The 22,163-nt window shown below is 39.5% G+C and overlaps 1 protein-coding gene across 10 annotated transcripts in view; it reads right to left on the bottom strand.

Annotated features, from left to right (window-relative positions):
• The window catches only part of LOC105465361 (dynein axonemal heavy chain 6), a 383,399-nt gene that overhangs the window by 62,735 nt on the left and 298,501 nt on the right, over positions 1 to 22,163 (bottom strand). For all 10 annotated transcript variants that reach the window (XM_011713768.2, XM_011713766.3, XM_011713767.3 and 7 more), the window contains one exon: positions 13,431 to 13,600. In XM_011713768.2, the coding sequence (XP_011712070.2) occupies positions 13,431 to 13,600 (170 nt within the window). The remainder of the gene's footprint in view (positions 1 to 13,430; positions 13,601 to 22,163) is intronic.

The following is a 22,163-nucleotide window of genomic DNA, read 5'->3' as shown; positions in this document are numbered from 1 at the left end:
CTTTTATCGTTTTTATTTCAAAAGGCTTTGATTATATAAACTATTTGCTTTTTACTTTGCTAAAACGTGATCCAAGAGTTTACAATGAATTACAACATACAAAACACCAATAACTTATTGGGGTTGCTATTTAAATACCAAAATGGTAACACACTCATGAAATGCTTTTGAACTTAAAAAGTTGGAGAAATATTTTTCTTGCAAACAGGACAAACTGTCACTAATATTACATAGTGATCTTGGTTCTCAGTGGCTTTATCACAAGCTCTTAGTTTGTAACATGTGCAATTTCTCATGTGTGTGAACTAATTTTCTTTACGAAACTTTTAAATATGCAGAAAATAAATGTGCATAAAACACACCCTCATTTGGGTGCTAGTCACCCAATACATATATCCAAGAACATGGTTAAGTACATAGAATACAGAAAGGAGATGCATCAATTAAAGCTATGGAGAGGATTCCTGCAGAATTAGCATGCAGTTTCTTGTCCTTTGATTTGTCCTAGTGCTAGTTGTCTCTCCAGGAAGGTGGAAGGTGAATGATTCTCAGGAGGAAGAAGGGACTGTACCATAGAAGTGAGTTATGTATGCATGCCAGCCCAAGAGTTGTATCTCACTATCACTGCTAAGTGGTTCTCCCCACTTTCACATTAAGTGATTTAGAGTTCTCTGCTGTTCACAATAGTGTATTAAAGGTCTTGTTCATACAAAAGATAACAGTAACTTCTATCTTAGTTACTCACTTCTTTGATTTTAGCTATTCTTGTCAGTATAAACGAACCAAGCCTCCTTCCTGATGTTGAAACCATCACTGGCATAATGGCCTGAATAGAGAGTGTTTCCTTATGACTGACAACATGCTGACATGGCAGGAGTATAGATTTCCTGGCTTGACATTTTTGATCAGTTCTTCAGCTTTAGCTTTTGTGCAGTCTGTATATACATTTGCTGACTTTCAAAGTCCTTATCAGATCCCACTCTACCCAAGAAAGTCTTGCCATTCTGCAGTGGATTTTCAGTGGACTTGCAGTGGACTTAACTCTGTAGTTATGTTGAGGTCTTTCTCTCTGTGCTCCCCTGAACTGTGCTGCTGTAGGTTCCTAGATAGTGACACTGACCTGTTTGGTCCTCAAGGACCTTCATATCACATGGCTGGAACAGATCAACTTCTCCCTGTGCCTCTTTTGGGTATTTTTCTGTCCTATTCTCATGGAGATTTTGATGGTAGTGATGGCAAAAATTTTCTGTGGAAATGACTTGGATTTCTTATAATCTATAAAGCCTAGATATCCAGGCATTTCTTAAAGGTCACCCTTTGCAAAATCCCATGTCTGTATTGCAGGATCATTAGAGAATGTTCAATCTCTTCCCTCTTTATCACCAAGTTCTTTGCTAGGAGCTCCTCTCTCCTTTTTATAAAATTGAATTTCCCATTATGATATATGTGACTCTATTATGTTTTGCTCAAAACCCTCTTTTTAGCTTTGCTGCTTGATCCTTCACGCAGTCTCTGGTTGGCTGAAGCCCTCAGAGCATTTTTCGTTTATCCTTTCCATCAGAAGCCATCTGGCATTTCCAAAGGCAATTCCTGGCCTCAGAGGAATACTTTTTTGAAGGTATTGATGCGTGAGTGCACAAATTCACCACTGAAAAATTCTCTGTGACTGGAAATTCCTGCCCAGAGGAAGGGCATAGTTCTGTGTTTTCTTTGGATGAGAAGATAAGTTTAAATATTTGGGAATAAGGATTCCCTGCTCATCCTTCACTAGTGACAAATCTTATTGAAGCCATAGTGTATTAGGCAACCTATCAGGACCCTGGGTAACCTACTGAAATTGTGCAATATACTAGAACCCTTGTCCTCACACTTCTTAGCATCATACTCAAGTTCCTGAGACCTAAAGAAAAAATGAGAGAATGTTAAGTGGAATAAGGAAGTGTATTTTTCCTTTAGAAGGCTAATGGATAGGTCATTAAATGGGTTATGAGAATTACAGTAATTCAAACTTTAAGTTGATAATAATTATTGCATACTCCTATAGCAGTATTATCAGCAAAAATCCATCAAGGTAAACTTTCTTTCTCAAGTTCAATATTTATCTTCCACGATTTAATTTTTCTATGTCATCCTTCACTCGATCCAAGTAGTGGCTTAAAAATTCTTGTGAGAAACACTCCACATACTGGGAATATAGAAGAGAACTTCCTTAACCTGATAAGGGATAGTGTATTAGTCCATTTTCACACTGCTGATGAAGACATACCCAAGACTGGGCAATTTACAAAAGAAAGAGGTTTAATTGCACTTACAATTCCATGTGGCTGGGGAAGCCTCACAATCATGGCAGAAGAGCAAGTCATGTCTTACATGGATGGCAGCAGGCAAAGAGAGAATGCTTGTGCAGGGGAATTCTTCTTTTTAAAACAATCAGATCTCGTGAGACTTACTCACTATCACAAGAACAGCATGGGAAAGATTTGCTCCCGTGATTCAATTACCTCCCACTGGGTCCCTCCCACAACACATGAGAATTCAAGATGAGATTTTGTGGGGACACAGCCAAACCATATAAGATATCTATGAAAAGCTGACAGCTAATATCATACTTAATGATGAAAGACTGAATGCTTTTCTTCTAAGATCAGAAACAAGGCAAATATCTGCTCTTATAACATTTATTCAACATTGTGTTGTAGGTTCTATCTAGGGCAATTAAGCAAGAAAAATAAAAGCATCTAGATTAGAAAAGAAGTAAATTTATCTTTATTTGAAGGTGACATGATTTTGTATATACAAAACACTAGGGAACTCACTCAAAAACTATTAAAACCAATAAATAAGTTTGGCAAGGTTGCAGGATACAAAAATGTACAAAAATCAACTGTATTTCTACACAGTAGTAATGAGAAATGAGAAAATGGTTTTAGCCTGTTTTGTGCTGCTATAATAGAATACTTGAGACTGGGTAATTTATAAAGAAGATAGATTTATTCGGCTTATGGTTCTGGAGGCTGGAAGTCCAAGAGCATGATATGGCATTTGACAAGGGCCTGTATACTGCCTCATCCCATGGTGGAGGGCAGAAAGGCAAGAGAGGGCAAGAGAACAAGACAGCAAGAGAGGCCCAAACTTGCTTTTATAACAAGCCCACTCTTGTGATAACTAAACCACTCATATGGCAATGACATTAACCCATTCATGAGCTCAGAGTCCTCATGACCTAATCACTAGTTAACACCGCTGTATTGGGGATTAAGTTTCTAATAAAGAAACTTTAGGGAACACATTTAAATCATGGCAAAAATTAAGAAAGTAATTCAATTTACAATAGTATCAGAAAGAATAGATTACTTAAAAGTAAGTTTAACAAAAGAAGTACAAAACTTCTCTGAGAACTATGAAATATTGTTGGATAAAGTTGAAGAAGATCCAAATAAGTGGAAAAACACTACATGTTCATAGATCAGATGACTTAATGTTGTTAAGATGTTAATATTCCCCAAATTGATCTACAGGTTCAATGCTATTCTTATCAAAATCTTAGCTGGCTTCTTTTCAGGAACTGACAAGCTTATTCTAAAACTCATATGAAAGTTCGAGGGACCTGGAATAGCCAAAACGATCTTGAAAAAGGAAAACAAAGTTGGAGGGGTCATGCTACTGGATTGTAAAACTTATTTCAAAGCTGCAGTAATCAAGACGGTGTGATATTGGAATAAGGATAGACATATAGGCTAATGGAATAGAATTGAGAATTCAGAAATGAACTCTCACAATTGTAGTCAACTTATTTTCAGCAAGGCTGCCAGAATCATTCAATGGGTAGGGAATAGTCTTTCAACAAACGATGCTGTGACAACTTGTAGTCACATGCAAAAGAATGAAGTTGGGGCTGGGCATGATGCCTTATGCCTGTAATCCCAGCACTTTGGGAGGCCAAGGCTGGTGGATCATCTGAGGTCAGGAGTTCGAGACCAACCTGGCCAACATGGTGAAATCTGTCTCTATTAAAAATACAAAAAGATAAGCCAGGTATGGTGGTGGGCACTTGTAATCCCAGCTACTTGGGAAGTTGAGGCAGGAGAATCACTTGAACCCAGGAGGGGAGGTTGCAGTCAGCCGAGATTGTGCCATTGCACACCAGCCAGGGTGACAAGAACAAAACTCCTTAAAAAAAAAAAGAAAAGAAAAGAAAAGAAAAGAATGTTGGACCCTTACTTCACACCATATACAAAAATTAACTCAAGGCCAGGTGTGGTGGCTCATGCCTGTAATCCCAGCACTTCGGGAGGCCAAGGCAGGTGGATCACAAGGTCAAGAGATGGAGACCATTCTGACCAAAATGGTGAAACCTCGTCTCTACTAAAAATACAAAAATTAGCTGGGCGTGGTGGCGCATGTAGTCCCAGCTACTCGGGAGGCTGAGGCAGGAGAATCGCTTGAACCTGAGAGGCGGAGGTTGCAGTGAGCTGAGACCGTGCCACTGCACTCTGGCCTGGCGACACAGTGAGACTCTGTCTCAAAAAAAAAAAAAAAAAAAAAAAAATTAACTCAAAATGTATCAAAGACCTAAATGTAAGAGCCAAAACTATATAATTTTTTTTTTTTTTTTAAAACAGTGTTTTGCTCTTGCTGCCCAGGCTGGAGTGCAATGGTGCAATCTTGGCTCACTGCAACCTCTGCCTCCTGGGTTCAAGCCAATCCCCTGCCTCAGTCTCCTGAGTAGCTGGGATTACAGGCGTGCACCACCACACCTGGCTAATTTTGTATTTTCAGCAGATACGGGGTTTCTCCATGTTGGTCAGGCTGGTCTCAAACTCCCGATCTCAGGTGATCTGCCCGCCTCGGCCTCCCAAAGTGCTGGGTAAATTCTCAGAAGAAAACATAGGTATAAATGTTTGTGACCTTGGATTAGGCAATGGTTTCTTAGTTGTGACACCAAAAGCACAAGCAAGAGAAAAAAAAATGGATAAACTGGACATCATGAAAATTAAAAGCTTTTGTGCTTCAAAAGGACACTACCAAGAAAGTGAAAAGACAGCCCATAGGATGGGAGAACATTCTTGCAAATCATATATCTGGTAAGAAACTTGTAGTTAGGATATTTAAAAAAGCCTTTTACAACTGCATGATAAAAAGACAAATAATCCAGTTTAAAATGGTAAAGAATCTGAACAGACAGTTCCACAAGCAGCCAAGAAGCACAAGAAAAGATGTTCATTATCATTAGGGAAATGCAAATCAAAGCCATAAGGTACCATTTCACACCCACTAGGATGGCTATAATAAAAAAGATAATAATAAATGTTGTGAGGGTGTGGAGAAATTGGAACCCTCATACACTGACGGTGGGAATGTGAAATGATACAGGCTTTTAGGAAAACAGTCTGGCAGTTCATGAAAAAGTTAAACATATCATATAATTCAGCAATTTCACTAAGTAAATACATAAGAGAAATTAAAACACATGTCCACACAAAAACTTGTACACAAATGTTTATGGCATTATTCATAATAGTCAGAAAGTGGAAACAACATAAATGTTCATCAACTGAGAATGAATATATAAAATGTGGCATATCAATGCAATAGTATATTATTTGCAATAAAAGGGAATGAAGTATGGACACTTGACACAACAGAGATGAATCTTTAAATATTATGTTAAATGAAAGGACAGGACACAAAAAACCAGAACAGGCAAATCTATACAGACAGGAGTAGCCTAGCGTTGGTGATGATGGCACTGGGGGATGAGGGCTATGGGTATGGCATTTTGCTTTTGGGGGGTGTAATTAAAATGTTCTAAATTGATCTGGTGATGGTTGCACAACTCTGTGAAGATATTAAATGCCATTGAAGTGAATATCTTAACTGGGTCAATTGTATAATAAGTAAATTATCCCTCAATAAAGTTGTTAAAATTGTTACTACACATGATCAGAGAATATGTCTATGACAGCTAACGTGGCTTTTTTAACATTTTCAAGTAACTCTTGCTTAATCTGTATGACATAGAGATCTTTCCTACTTAGCAAGCAGTTGTGCCAAGTATCAATGAGACTCTTGTGGGGAATCTTCTTCCATGGGATATTCTGCTTAAATAGTCAGGACATGGCAGAACTAACAATAAGGATTTAACACTGCTTTCATACATCTGGGGTTTACCAAATTGGGAAAAGCCTGCAATTGTTTCTCTAAGTGAGATTAATCATAATTCTGGTTACTCTATGGTTTTCGACAGAGAAAACCAGCTGTCAAAGAAACTGCCTTCTTTGGGAGGTGGAGGAAACCTGGATTGAAACACCAGTCCTGCCAACATTTGAGTTCCCAGTGGATTTAGCCTTGGAACCCAAGATGCTTCAGGGAACAATGTATAACCTCATCTCTCTGATAGCTTTGAAAACAGTTTCTCCTTATGTATATTTAATCACCTTAAAACAGTAGTTCTCAAAGTATGTTTGCAAAATCAGCAGCATTAGCATCATCTGGTAACTTATTAGAAATGTGGGTTCTTGGTCTGTAGCCCAGATCTACTGAATCAGAAACTGGAGGATGGGCCCCAGGAGTCTGTTTTAACAAGAACCCCAGATGATTCTGATGTACACCAAAATTTGAGAACACTGGTGTAGAGAGCTTGTCTTAGCTTCATTCTGTGGTGATGAATTATTCTCTATCAAGCAAGCTTTATTCATTTCTGAATTATGGTAGTTTTTTTCTCTTTCTAGTTCAAATTCCTAATAATCTTTTCCTGAGAAATTGATACTATTGATGCCAAAGAAAGAATTATTGGGATGACAAGCATTCTATTTGCTGTTGCAGTCCTAATGAGCCTACATTATGTGGCTTACTAAGAATTTTTGAAATGAAATTTTATCTTTAGGTCTAAACACACTATTCATGAAGAAGGCTTGGTTTTTGTGTAAAATTATAGTTTCGCACAGAAGCCATTTTGTTGGACTATCTTCCTTCTCCCAATAGAGCAGCTGATTCCAACATATAGAGGCACTGGATGCCCAATAGGCTCTGCTTGTGAACTGACCTGGAAACAACAGTTTGATTACCCGGAACTCTCTCATCACAAAGGTCTTGTTTCCGGTCTTGTCTTAGTTCTAAGGCTTCCTTACATACTCTTTTTCTCTAGTCAGGGAATCTAGATATTCAGTTTTGAAATGGAATTTGGATTCTTCACTCTTGAGCCCCAATTTCTTTAGCAAGTTGTTCTTTGGCATCAATAGCAGGGTAAGGATTGTTCCTAAATGCTTTGATGAGGGTTCTGATTGGTAGGGGGTGTAGCTGGGACAACACTGTCATACTTGACTCTTTTCTTCTGTCCTTGGTCTTAGCTGATCCAGGTTCCTGTCTTCTCTGGAATGGGTGTCTAGCTCTTAATTTCTGGAACCTAATCTGGGTTCTGATTAGTGTTGATTTGTGAATATATGCTACCAATTGCTTGGTATCATAACCTGGGTAAGGTTTTTGGTTGAAGGCACTGATAAGAATTTTCAATGAAACCTCTGTGAATTTGGTATGACAGTGTCTACTGTTTGTAGCTTTGGTCACATGTGGACAGCCATCCTACACATGTTGCAAGAGAGTTTAGGTGTTGAAGGATGTAACTAAGAGTCAAAATATTATTTTGCTATGGAAAATTTCAAGTACATATAAAGTGAGAGAATAGTGAACTTGATGTTTCACCCACTTTCAACATTTTTTTAGAAAAAGGCCAATCTTATTTCATTAATACACCCACCCCCTCCCTCAGCCTCTAGGATTATTTTAATATTTAATGCATCATATGATCTTATCCTTTAGTAATTCAATATGTTTCTACAAGACAAAGACTCTTTAAAAAAGTATAACCACATAGGCCAGGCATGGTGGCTCACACCTTTAATCCCAGTACTTTGAGAGGCCAAGGTGGGAGGAACACCTGAGCTCAGGAGTTCAAGACCAGCCTGGGTAACATGGTGAAACCCCATTTCTACAAAAAAATGCAAAAATTAGCTGGGCGTGGTGGTACATGTCTGTGGTCACAGCTACTTGTGAGGCTGAAGTGGGAGGATCTTTTGAGCGGAGGCTGCAGTAAGTGGAGATCATGCCACTGCACTCCAGCCGAGGCAACAGAGAGAGACTCTATCTCCAAAAAAACAAAACAAAACAAAACAAAAAAACCCATAATCACAGTACCACAATTACATCTAAAAAATTAGCAATAATTCCTTAATATTAGCAAGTATGTAGTGTTCACATTTCCCTGAATAAATTATAAATATATGTAAGCATATGTTTAAATAATAGTATGTTATTGTGTATATTTAAGAGTATGTAATTATGTATATTTAGTATGTTAAGTTAGGATCTAAACAAAGCTTACAGAGATCATTTTGTCTCCTGTCTCTTCTAATCTATAAACTTCATCATCTCCTATTTACCTTTGAAAAACAAGCAAATAAAATGTGTTGTTAAAGAAATCAGATTGTAGGTCTTGCAAAAATTTCCACAGTCTATAATTTTCTAGCTTCAATGTCTTTATTTGGAAAACTCCTTTTTTTGACTCATGGCATCTAGTCATCCTCTCATGTTTTCACTATCCAACCTGGTAGCTATTGTCCATATTAACTGGAGACTTTCCACCTGGATCATAGCCAACCTTCCTTTCTATTACATGTCTGTTCCACTGAACAAAGTGTTACTGATTTATCTACTGCATTCCAGGCACCATGTGAGGTAACACAACCCCAGTTCAGGGTTCATGTGGACATCCAACAGCCTAACCTTGCAGTTCTTTGGCCTCTAACTCCTCTTATCTCTTTCAGTCACCCATACCCATGGTCAACCTCAGAACATTGTCATCACTTGGAACTGCTCCCCATTAGAAATTTTAAGCTCAATTTTGATAATAACCTCTCCCATCCTTCCAGCTGTGTCACATCCTTAGTCTAATTACATCATGTTTCAAAGAAATTTCCACCTACTTGTTGCTCCAGTCTATAAGCGCTTTCTATATCTCTTCTTTTTCCTGTAACTACCCTTACCAAAACTCTCAATGTTCTTCCATTCTCTATTCTTTTATTATAATCATCTGTATTTAAGGTCAACCATGTAACTTGGTTTCTGTGTTCCTACAGAGTGACATAGTTTGAATGTTTGTCCCCTCCAAATCTCATGTTGAAATGTGATTCCCAATATTGGAGGTGAGGCCTAGTGGGAGGTGTTTGGGTCATGGAGGTGGATCCCTCATGAATGGCTTGGTGCTCTCCCCACAGAAATGAGGGAGTTCTCCTTCTATTAGTTCATATAAGAGCTAGTTGTTTAAAAGAGTCTGGTGCCTCTCTCCCCTCTTTCTTGCTCTCTCTCACACCATATGACATATCTGCTCCCTCTTTGCCTTTCACCATATGTAAAAGCTTCCTGAGGCCTCACCAGCAGCCAGGAAGAGGTTGCTGCCATACTTGTACAGCTTGCAGAACTGTGAGCCCAACGAACTTCCTTTCTTTATAAATTATCCAGCCTCAGGTATTTCTAAATAGCAATGCAAAATGGACCAATACAGAAAATTGGCAATGAATGGGGCATTGCTATAAAGATACCAGAAAATGTGGAAGCAGCTTTGGAACTGAGTAATGAGAAGAGACTGGAAGAGTTTGGAAAGCTCAGAAGACAGGAAGATGAGGGAAAGTCTGGAACTTCTTAGAGACTGTCTAAGTTGTGACCAAATGCTGACAGAAATATGAACAGTGAAAGCCAGGTTGATGAAGTCTCAGATGGAAATAAGGAACTTATTGGGAACTGGAACAAAGGCCACCCTTGTTATACCTTAGCAAAGGACTTGGCTGTATTGTGTCCATGCGCTAGGGGTTTGTGTAAGGTTGAATTTAAGAGTGATGACCTAGGTTATCTGCTGGAAGAAATTTGAAATTTTTCATAATCTAATTTTTTCACCACAAAGTGGTCAATAAGTGCCATAGCTCCTTCTAACAGCCTACAATCAGATATGGAAGGAAAGAAATGACTTAAAGTTGGGACTTTTAATTAAAAGGGGAACTGAGGGTAAAAATTTGGAAAATTTGTAGCCTACTCATGTGGTAGGGAAGGAAAGAGCATTTTCACGAAAGGATTCGAAGAGGCCTGCAGAACAACCACTTGCTAGAGAGATTAGCATGACTAAACGGGAGCCAGGTGCTACCATTCAAGGCAAGGGGTAAAGACTTCAAAGGCATTTCAGAACTCTTCCAGGTAGTCCCTCCATTGCAGGTCCAGAGCCCTAGGAGGCAAGAATAGTCTCAGTAGACAAGTCTTGGGCATTGCTGCCCTGAGCCACCTATGGAAGCTGCTTCCCAAATCCCCATAGCTCCAACTCTACCCTTGGCTCAGAGGGTTCCAGGTACAGCTTGGGCTGCTGCTACTCTGGAGGGCACAATCCATAAGGCTTGGTGGCTTTCATGGGATGTTAAGTCTGCAGTTGGGCAGAATGCAAGAGTGAAAGAGGCTTGGCAGCTTCCACCTAGATTTCAGATGTATTGGAAAGCCTGGGTGCCCAGGAAGAAGCCTGCTGTAGGAGTGGGACCCCCATAGAGAGACCCTACTAGAGTAGTGCCAAGGGAAAATGTGGGGTTAGAGCCCCCACACAGAGTCCCCACTGGGGTGCTGCCTAGTGGAGCTGTGAGAATGGTAGAGATATTGGCAGTGTGCACCCTCAGTCTGGGAAAGCCATAGGCATTCAACTAGAACCCAGTAGGGCAGTCAACATGGACCGCTAACCAAAAAGCCACAGGACAGGGCTTACTAAGGCCTTGGGAGCCCACACCTTGCATTAGTGTGCTTAGGAGCCACTCCTGGCCCCCAAAATCTCATGTCCTTCTCATATTACAAAATACAATCATGCTTTCCCAACAGTCCTCAAAAGTCTTAACTCATCCCAGTGTTAACTCAAAGTTTCAAAGTCCGAAGTCTCATCTAAGACCCAAGGCAAGTTCCTTCCACCTATGAACCTGTGAGATCAAAAACAAGTTATTTACTTCCAAGACACAATGGTGGTTTGGGCATCAGGTAAACATTCCTATTCCAAAAGGGAGAAATCAGTCAAAAGGAAAGGGCAACAGGCTCCATGCATGTCTGAAACCCAGTAGGGAAGACACTAAATCTTAAAACTCCAGAATAATCCTTGACACCATGTCCTGCATTAAACATGTGGGGTTAGGAGAGTTTTTTTCTAACCCCATATTTTCCATGACACTTTTTTCCATGACACACTGCCAATATCTCTACCATTTTCACAGCTCCACTAGGCAGCATCCCAGTGGGGACTCTGTGTGGGGGCTCTAACCCCACATTTTCCATGACACTTTTTTCCATGACACTTTTTTTCCCTCTTATTTTACAACATAGCATCAACACTTCCCAAATATGCTTTCGTCTTTTCCAGTTAGTTTTTTCTCCCTTTTCCCAAAGGAACAATCTCCATTTTTCTCTAATGCAGGACATGGGAAAGCATGATTGTATTTTGTAATATGAGAAGGACATGAGATTTTGGGGGCCAGGAGTGGAATAATATAGTTTGGATGTTTGTCCCCTCCAAATCTCATGTTGAAATGTGATCCCCAATATTGAAGGTAGGGCCTAGTGGGAGGTGTTTGAGTCATGGAGGTGGATCCCTCAAAAATTGCTTGGTGCCCTCTCCATAGAAATGAGTGAATTCTTGCTCTAGTAGCTCACACAAGAGATAGACATTTAAAACAGTCTGGGGTCTCCATCCCCTCTTTCTTGCTTCCTCTCTCACCATGTGATGTGCCTGCTCCCCCTTTGCCTTTCACCGTATGTAAAAGATTCCTGAAGCCTCACCAGAAGCTAAGAAAATGCTGGTGTCATGCTTGTACAGCCTGCAGAACTGTGAGCCAAATAAACCTCCTTTCTTTAGAAATTACCCAGCCTCAGGCATTCCTTTATAGCAATGCAAAGCAGACTAACACACAGAGATAGCAGAAAATTCTCCAACATAGCATCAACATCTCCCAAATATGCTTTCATCTTTTCCAGTTAGTTTTTTCTCCCTTTTCCCAAAGGAACAATCTCCATTTTTCTCTAATGCTCCCTGAAACTCACCACTCAAATCTTTAGCAGATAATATTATTCCCTTATTAACAATAAAATTAGGAATTATATCTAAATACATAGAAACTGGAACTGTCCTGAATGCTTCATTCATTCTATTGATAACTTGTGCTGTGTTGAAACTTGCACTTCCTTGGCTTCCATGACACTTTTCTTTTCTCCTAGTGTTTTTCCTGACCGTCTGCTATTTCTTCTTATGGGCTACTTATCCTTTCTCTCTGCCTTTTAAAAGTTGGTGGTAATCAGAGCTTCATTTTCTGCCTATCTTTCCTCTTATTCTATATGTCTTATTCCTCTGCGATCCTAACAACTCCCACAGTTTTACTTCCCAACTGAATGCTGATTCCCAAATCTCTATTTCTTTTTCTTTTTTTTTTTTTTTTTTGAGACGGAGTCTCGCTCTGTAGCCCAGGCTGGAGTGCAGTGGCCGCATCTCAGCTCACTGCAAGCTCCGCCTCCCGGGTCTACGCCATTCTCCTGCCTCAGCCTCCCGAGTAGCTGGGACTACAGGCGCCCGCCACCTCACCCGGCTAGTTTTTTGTATTTTTTAGTAGAGACGGGGTTTCACCGTATTAGCCAGGCTGGTCTCGATCTCCTGACCTTGTGATCTGCCCGTCTCGGCCTCCCAAAGTGCTGGGATTACAGGCTTGAGCCACCGCGCCCGGCCCCAAATCTCTATTTCTAATTAATATATCTCTCTACAGTTTCCTACTTCCATATGAGCTGACTTCCAGACTGCTATCCACTCTGATAGCTGTAGAGTCAATAGCATCTTTCTCTCACACATTACTCCTTTCACACCTGCTTAGTGGTTGTCACAACTATCCCCTTTGGCATGCAAACAGAAACTGGGGGCCATATCAGTTGCCTCATCTCCATACCCCCCTTTATCTCTCTAATCTACTACCTCTGTCTTAATTCAGGCCACCATAATTTCTTTCATCTTCAAACAGGTCCTGGTAACTATGGCTTCGTACCCTTCAAATGTCTCCTCTCCATTGTTGTCAAGATCTGAAAGGCCCATTATTTCCCTTCTAAAGTTTCCCAACAGACCCCATCCCTCCAGCAGAGAGCATGGCACTCTAATGGCACACACCAGGGAAAGGATAACCATGGGCCTGGCTGGCTCTCTTTCAAAATTCTCTATATAAAACATTGTGTTTTAGTAATACACAGAACCATGTTTCATTTTTTTGAGTCATCTCCCAAACTTGGCCATTGTTACTCTCAAATAAATTTATAAATCATAACTGGCTAGTGAGCTTTAGTAGAAATAATTGTAACACAGTCCTTTAATTAAAAAAATGCCCTACCTTTTCTTCTTTACAACATTTAATAAGAATTAGCTTATGGAAAGAACTCAATCCTGCACTCCACGGATCCTGGTGTGCGGCCTCCTTTTCCTGTCTCATGTGTTTCTCTTCGTATTTCATTTTAGGATAGCCTTCCCATTCCTGTGGGTTAATATAAGTCTCAAAAGATCCTGGAAATACAATTTTAAAAAGATAATTGAATTAGATTTGTTTTGGCTTTGAAATTAAATAATGTTTGGTAATTTAAAAATATCTCTATATTTACTATCAGTTTTAATCACAAGTATACTGTAAATACATCAGTCTCCCCTGCTACCCAACCTAATTAATTAAAAAGTAAAGAATTTAAAATGTAATGAGAAAATAGCAGCAAACCACTTACAAAAGACAAAAACAAAACAAAATAATAGGAAGGTTAAAAATAAAAGGATGCATAGAGGTATTTAAACAAATGTGAGCTAAAAGAACATTGAAGTGATAAGAGTAATATTGGGTTAACTAGAATTCAAAGCAAACATAATTAAATGGGACAAAGTAGGTTCTTATATTAATTAAAATAACAAATCCATAATAAAAGTACAATAAAATGAACCTATGTGTGCCAGAAAATAGCATAAAAATATGTCAAATAGTCACTGTTAGAAGTAGAAGAAAAAGGAAGAAAAAAAATAAAGTCAGTCTATGATAAATGAAGTAAACTGAAAATTCTGGCATATGTAATTTGAACAACGTAAATAATAGCTGAATACACTGACATATTTACATTATGCCCTAATAAACAATACATCATCCCCTGCTCCCTGGCTATAGAATATTTATAAGAAATGGTTTTGTATCTTGTATGAAAGTTAGGATCATAGTTAGCTCTTACAATGGTTATAACATGTACTAAGAATTTGCATTTAAATTTCTGTAGGTACAGAGTGCATGCGGTGTAAACCTTTCAGAAAGCCAAAATAACGAGTGTATTCTCCAGTGAGGAAACAGGTTTCTTGGGTTGGCCATTAGGCACAATTGTTGGCTTGCATTTCAGGCTAGAAAACAACTTTCTCTAGCTTGTCTGCAGGGGTCCTCCTCTGGGAGTTTAATCAGAGCAATCAGAAAGCTAGTGACACAAAAATTTAATAACACTTCTGACCGTGGCCTTGGGGAAGTGTTCATCTTTGCAAGATTTCTAATTTATATATGGAATATAGACAATTACAAGGATGAGACCACAAGGCATACCATGCCACAATACTCTTTAGTTAAAGGTGTTTGCATTATTCTGAAGACCAGGTAGCAGAACCATGTATTGCAAAATGACTACTTTTCCAGTGAGGGTCTCATTATTTTTTGTGTAATCATTAGGACTCCAGCTAATGATGGGGGAAAATAATGCATAAAATATGCATTAGAAGATGGTATCTAATAATGCATTATTTATTCATTTGGAGATGAAAGTCTTGCTCTGTTGCCCAGGCAGTAGTGCAGTGGCATGATCTTGGCTCACTGCAACCTTTGCCTCCCGGGTTCAAGCAATTCTGCAGCCTCAGCCTCCCGAATAGCTGGGACTACCACAACACCAGGCTAATTTTTTTGTATTTTAGTAGAGACAAGCTTTCACCACGTTGGCCAGGCTGGTCTCCAACTCCTGAACTCAGGCAGTCTACCTGCCTCGGCCTCCAAAAGTGCTAGGATTACAGGTGTGAGCCACCACACCTGGCCTAATAATGCATATTTTAAATAACTCCCAACTAATAGGACATGAAACACTTAGAAATCATGAAAGACAAAAGATTAAGGCAATTAGGAAGTTTCTGAAGGTAAGATTGACAATGGGATTAATTATTAAACATCACTTGCAAAGATCTAAAGCTCACTTTTAGAATACCAGCCATCCTATCAAACATGTACAAACCTTCATAAGTCTGTAGCATTTCTGGAATAAACCTTGAAATCTAACACATAAAAACAGGAAAGTTTTTAAAAATTGTTGCAGTTTTAGTCTCAAAGACATGGATAACACACGGTGCTTTTTTATCAAAAAATTCTGAGTTGTCCCTAAATTACTTTGCTTTTCAACCTCCATACTTTCCCTCTTCCTTTGTCTCTGTGTAGATGAGGCTCCATCTAGCCCTTTCTGTTTTGGGTCTGTCCCTAACTGTGCATCTCTGGGTTTCTTCTATGAGTATTTTTCTTCTTGTGTTCTATTTCTACCTCTAGCTGTCTCTTTTAACTGGTGCATAATATAGAAACAATTTTTACTAGGGGGGGACAAAAGACTAGGGGGGAATGCACTTTTCAATAAGTTAATGCATTTATTGAAAAGCTTCCTCCCTCCCTAGTCTTCATTTAGAAATCCAATAAATATATTAGGATCTTAGAAATTCTGGTTCATGTGGACTTTAAACCAGCACACTTGCTGGGTATGCTTAGTTAAATAAATATTCATATTAGAAGCATAAGAGTAATTATCAAAAAATAAAAATAGAATTTCAAATCAGTAGAGGGGAAAATAGAGAGTGTGGATGATGCACTTGACGAAGAAAGGAAGGAGAGGAGAAATAAAGGATAAAAAGACAGGAAGAAGAAAGAGGAAAAAGTGAAGCAAAGAAAAAGCTGGCAAGAAAAATATGCCCAAAATAAAGATGACCAATGTAGTCCAAATAGATCAGAGTTTCTTAACTTTACTAATATTGACATTTTAGATGCTGTAGTTATTTGTTGTGGAAGGTTGTTCTGAGCACTGTAGGAGGTATAGTAGCATCTCTGGTCTCTACCCACTAGATGCCAGGAGCACCACCCCAGTTGTGGCAAACAAAAATGTCTCCAGACATTGTCAGATGGAAATCTTCCCCAGTCAAGAAGAACTGAAATAAATAAATAACCATAATAAATATAATCAGATTGAAATTTGCCTGTTAAAAGAAAGACTTTCATTCTCCTCAAAACAACAACAAAATCCCAACTAAGATACGCCAAAACCATGATGATGACAGACAAAAAATGGAAATGGAAAGTAAAGAATGTAGAAATATATAGAGTGGGAGTACTAAGAGAGGCTTGCTGTAATAATATTTTGAGGTTTTAGGTCAGGATGGCTGACTAGATGCAGGAATTGTGTGCTGCCTCCATGGAGAAGAGCCAGAATAATACGCAGATACATTTCAAACAGGGCATCTAGGAGAGAATGCTTGGATTCATTAGAGAAGAGACATGAAGTACCAGAAGTACGTAAGGAGAGGGTTCACGTTAGCTTGCCCAGCCAGGAACTGACTGGGCTGGGAGATGGTCCTGGACGCAGGGAAACAGTAAGAGAGAAATCCCTGGAGCTCCAAAACAGGGTTTTATGATCTTGGCTACAGGAGAAACCCTTGACCCACTAGGGCCTTGTGCCTGACATATGGAACTGCCTAAAGATTGTACAGATACATTGCTCTAGAAAGGGAACCCACACAGAATCCCACAGGAATCTGAGCCTGGCGCAGCCTCAGCTGGGTGCCATTTTGAGAACCCAGATCCTGGGGATTTACAGACACAGCTGTAGCCACTGTGCTGCTCCAGGGAGGGAGACGGAAGAACAGGCACACTCATGCACCCCCTAGAGGGTACTTGCTGCCCTGTTAGGAGCTGCTGTTGAGACTGAGATATGAGTGGACCACACTTCTCACAACTTCCTGCTCATGCTGCTTGCCTGAACGGTGCCCCACCCTCTTTAGCCCCAGGCCCAAGGTTCCCTTTTGAGAGTATAATGCTGGGCTGAGCTCCACCCTTTGCTGAGTTTGGGCTGATGTGGCTGTAGCTTCTGCTTGACTAAGGAAGAACAGGGAGACCAGGTCATCCTTCTCATATCTAGGACAATACTCACAGCTCTGTAGCAGGCTGCTGTGAGACAGTTGTGAATGAAACACACTCCCCACAGCTTCTTGATCATGCTGCCTGCCTGGGCAGTGACCCACCCTCCCTGTTTTCAGGCCCAAGGCACCACTTTGAGAATGTAGTGCTGAGCTGTGCTCCATCCTTGGCCTGAGTTTGGGCTGATGTGGCTGCTTCTGCCTCTCAGCCAAGCAGGGAGAGGGGACCAAGGCTCTCCTACATATACCTAGGACAATGCCCAATGCCTTGCTACGAGCTGCTATGAGACCGAGACTTGAGTGGACCACACTCCTCACAGCTTCTCGTCTGTGCTGCTTGCCTGAGAGCGGCTCTACCCTCTCTAGGTGCAAGCCCACGGCTGGCACCATTTTGAGAGGTTAGAGCCATTGTTTGGTGACCTGGCAGCGGTGGCCACAGCAAGCATTTTGGTCTTAGGTGAGGTTAAAGTGGAAGGGAAGAAGGGTCCCCACAGGCAGAATTGAGCAGCGAGTGTGGAGAGTGCCCCAGTAGTAGGTAGTGGAATTACGCTCTCTCCCATCACAAGACTGGAGTGGGAGGAGGGTTGGAGAAGCTGAGGTTTTTCCCAGAGGGCAAGACTTTCAGCCAGAGACAGCTTTGCAACCTAGAACTGGTCTGCATGGGTCACAATGGGGTGTCCCAGCCTATTTCCTTGGTCAGTTGGGGAACAGTGCCTCACCAGCTCTGAGGAGTGGGAGGGAGGCAGACTCCACTCACCTGGAGATCTAACTCTTGATGCAGACTATCCCTAAAGGAGGGGATAAAAGAAAATCTGAGTGCAGTGCCAGACACTGAAGGTGGTACCACCAAAGCCTGGGAATGGACATGGAGAGGGGGGTCACACTTGCTCCGCTACCCTTCTTCTCTGTGCCCTGTCAAGGATTTGGAAGTGACTCTTCACATTGGGGTTTGGGGAATGAGGGTTGAAAGAGTCTGTGTGTCAAGCTTCTCCAGAAGCTCCACCCTACTGAGGGTGAATGTGCTCTGCGGAGGTGCTTTTTGTACTTTCTAGTGCTTCCACCCCTGCTTGTACCCATCAGTTCTTACTCTTAAGCACCATCTACTAGACTGCATCCTGGATTACACCACCAAATAAAATTACATTGCTACAACAAGCAACTTCTGAGAAAGCCACTGCATGAACCTATTTGCAACCAAGGAACCTGTACAGAGAGTTGGTACTCTGAAAGCAGCTAGAAACGAAGCCAGTTAATCACACACAATATACACCACAGTCATACCCTCAAAGGAAAAAAGAATAAACAAGAAGCCCCATCCAAATGATAGCAAATTAAAAAAAGAGAAGTATCAGCTCTCTCAGATAAGGAGTAACCAGTGCAGAACCCCAGCAATACAAAAAGCCAGAGTGTTTCATCACCTCCAAAGGATCCCACTAGCTCCCAAGCAATGAATCCTAACCAGAATGAAACGTCTGAAATGACAGATATAGAATTCGGAATATGATGCAAAGAAACTCCATGAGATCCAGGAAAAAGTTGAGATCCCACACAAAGAAGCCAGAAAAATGATCCAAGATATGAAAGACAACATAGCTATATTAAGAACAAACCAACAGAAGTTCTGGAATTGAAAAATTCACATCAGGAACTTCAAAATACAAATGGAAGCTTTAATAACAGACTAGACCAGGCAAAAGAAAGACTTTCAGAACTTGAAGATCAATCTGTCAAAATGACCCAGTCAGACAAAAGTGAAAAATAATTAAAAAAAATGAACAAAGCCTTTGAGAAATATGGGATTATGTAAAGTAACCAAACCTATGACTTACTGGCATTCATGAGAGAGAAGTAGAGAGAGTAAGCAACTTGGAAAACATATTTGAGGATATAATTCAGGAAAATTTCCCCAATCTTGCTAGAGAGGTCGACATGCAAACACAAGAAATCCAGAGAACTCCTGTAAGATGCTACACAAGATGACCATTCCCAAGACAGACTTGGGGATGGATAGGAGGGATAGGACTAACCAAAGTCCACATGAAAGAAAGAACTTTAAAGGCACCTAGAAAAATGGGTCATGCTGCTTATAAAGGGAAACCTATCAGACTAACATCAGACTTTTCAGCACAAACCTTATAAGTCAGAAGAAATTGGGGGCCCGTTTTTAGTATTCTTAAAGAAAATAAATGTCAGCCAAGAATTTCATATCCTGCCATGCTAAGCTTCATAAATGAAGGAGAAATAAAGTGTTTCCCAAACAAGTAATCACCAAGGGAATTTTCCACCACCAGACTGGCCCTACAATACATGCTTAAGGGAGTTCTAAATGTGGAAACAAAAGAATAATGCTTGCTACCATGAAAGCACATGTAAGCACATAGCCTACAGAACCCATAAAGCAACTATACAATAAAGACTACAAAGCAACTAAGCTAACAGCATTATGATAGCAACAAAACCTCATATATCAATTTTAACTTTGAACATAAAGGGCCTAAATGCTCAACTTAACATACATAGAGTATCAAATTGAATGAAAAAACAAGACTCATTCTTCTTCTATCATCAAGAGACCCAATCTCACATGCTATGACACCTATAGGCTCAAAGTAAAGGGATGGAGAAAGATATGTCATGTAACGGAAAACAAAAAAAAGCAAGGGTTATGGTTTCTATATCAGAATTTAAACCAACAAAAATAAAAAAGGACAAAGAAGGGCATTAAATAATGATAAGGGGCTCAATTCAACAAAACATCTTAAGTGTCCTAGATATATATGTATCCAACATTGGAGCACCCAGATTCATAAAACAAGCACATCTAGACTTAAAGACTTTGGCAGTACACAACAATAGTCATACAACATGCAACACCCCACTGATAGCATTTGATAGATCGCTGAGGCAGAAAATTGACAAATTCTGGACATAAATTCGACATGACCATTTGGACCTGATAGATATCTACAGAACACTCTACCTAACAACCGCAAGATACACATTCTTCATATCTGCATATGGAGCATACTCTAAAACTGACCACACCTTGGTCATAAAGCAAGTCTCAATAAATAAAAAAAATCCAAATCATACCAAGCATCTTCTCAGACAACAGTGAAATAAAAATAGAAATCAATACACAGAAGATCTCTCAAAACCATAAAATTACATGGAAACTAAACAAATTGCTCCTCAATAACTTTTGGGTAAACATTGAAATCAAGGCAGAAGTAAAAAAGCTTTTTTGAAGTAGATGAAAACAGACATGGAATGTATCAAAACCTCTGGGATGCAGCAAAGCAGTGTTAAAGGAAAGTTTATAGCACTAAAAAACTACATTGAGAAGTTAGAAATGACATTGAGAAGTTAGAAAGTTCTCTAATTAGCAAACTAATCTTGTACCTAAAGGAAATAGAAAAATAAGAACAAATGAAACCCAAAACTAGCAGAAGAAATAAAATAACTATAATCAGAGCAGAAATGAACAAAATTGAGACCTCAAAAATCATACAAAGGATCAATGAAACAAAAAGTTGGTTTCTCGAAAGGATAAACAAGATTGATAGACCATAAGCTAGATTAACAAGGAAAAAAAAAAGAGAATATCCAAATAAGCATAATCAGAAATAACAAAAGTGACATCACAAATGATCCCCCAGAAATATAAAGGATCCTCAGAGGGTATTATGATGAGCATTTCTATGCACATGAACTAGAAAAATCTAGAGAAATGGATCAATTCCTGGAAACACACAACCTTCCAAGATTGAACCAGAAAAAACCAAAAATCCAGAACAGACTAATCATAAGTAATGAAATTCAATCAGGAATAAAAACCTACCAACAAACCAACCAACAGAAAAAAAAAGCTCTGGACGACCAAATTGTACCAGATGTACAAAGAAGAGCTGGTATCAATTCCACTGAAACTAATCCAAAAAATTGAGGAGGAGGGACTCCTCACTATCTCGTTCTATGAAGCTAGCATCATCCTGATACAAATATCTGGCACAGACATAAAAAGAAAAGAAAACTAAAGGCCAATATCCCTGATTAAAATAGACTCAAAAATCTTCAACAAAATGCTAACAAACTGAATCTAGCAGCATTTAAAAAAGTTAATTCATCATAATCAAGTGAGCCTTATTCCTGGGATGCAAGGATGATTCAACGTATACATATCAATAAATGTGATTCACATCATAAACAGGACTAAAAACAAAAACCATATGATCACCTCAATAGATGAGGAAAAGCGTTTGATAAAATTCAACATTCCTTTATGATAAAAATCCTCAACAAACTAGGCATCAAAGGAACATACCTCAAAATAATGAGAGCCATCAATGACAAACCCACAGCCAAAAGCTGGAGGCATTCCCCCGTAAGAATTGGAACAAAACATAGATGTCTACTCTCACCACTCCTATTCAATATAGTACCGGAAGTCTTAGCCAAAGCAATCAGGCAGGAGAAAGAAATTTATTCAAATAGGAAAAGAGGAAGTCAAATTATCTCTCTTCACTAACAATATGATTCTGTCCCTAGAGAATCCTAAGGATTTGACCAAAAGACACCTAGACCTGATAAATGACTTCAACAAAGTCTTATGATATAAAATGAATGTACAAAAATCAGTAGCATTTCTGTATACCAATAATGTTTAAGCTGAGAAACAAATAAAGAATGCAATCCCATTTAAAATAGCCACAAAAATATTGAGGAATACATCTAACCAAGGAAGGGAAAGATCTCTATAAGAGTAACTATAAAACACTGCCAAAAGAAAGGATGAAACAAGCAAATGGAAAAACATCCCACACTTATGGGTTGGAAGAATCAACATCGTTAAAATGACTATGCTATCCAAAGCAATCTACAGATTTAATGCTATTCC

The sequence above is a fragment of the Macaca nemestrina genome, chromosome 13 (genome assembly GCF_043159975.1).
Source record: "Macaca nemestrina isolate mMacNem1 chromosome 13, mMacNem.hap1, whole genome shotgun sequence".
NCBI lineage: Eukaryota > Metazoa > Chordata > Mammalia > Primates > Cercopithecidae > Macaca > Macaca nemestrina.
The sequence above is the reverse complement of the archived record's forward strand: the minus strand, read 5'-3'. Positions and strand labels throughout refer to the sequence as shown.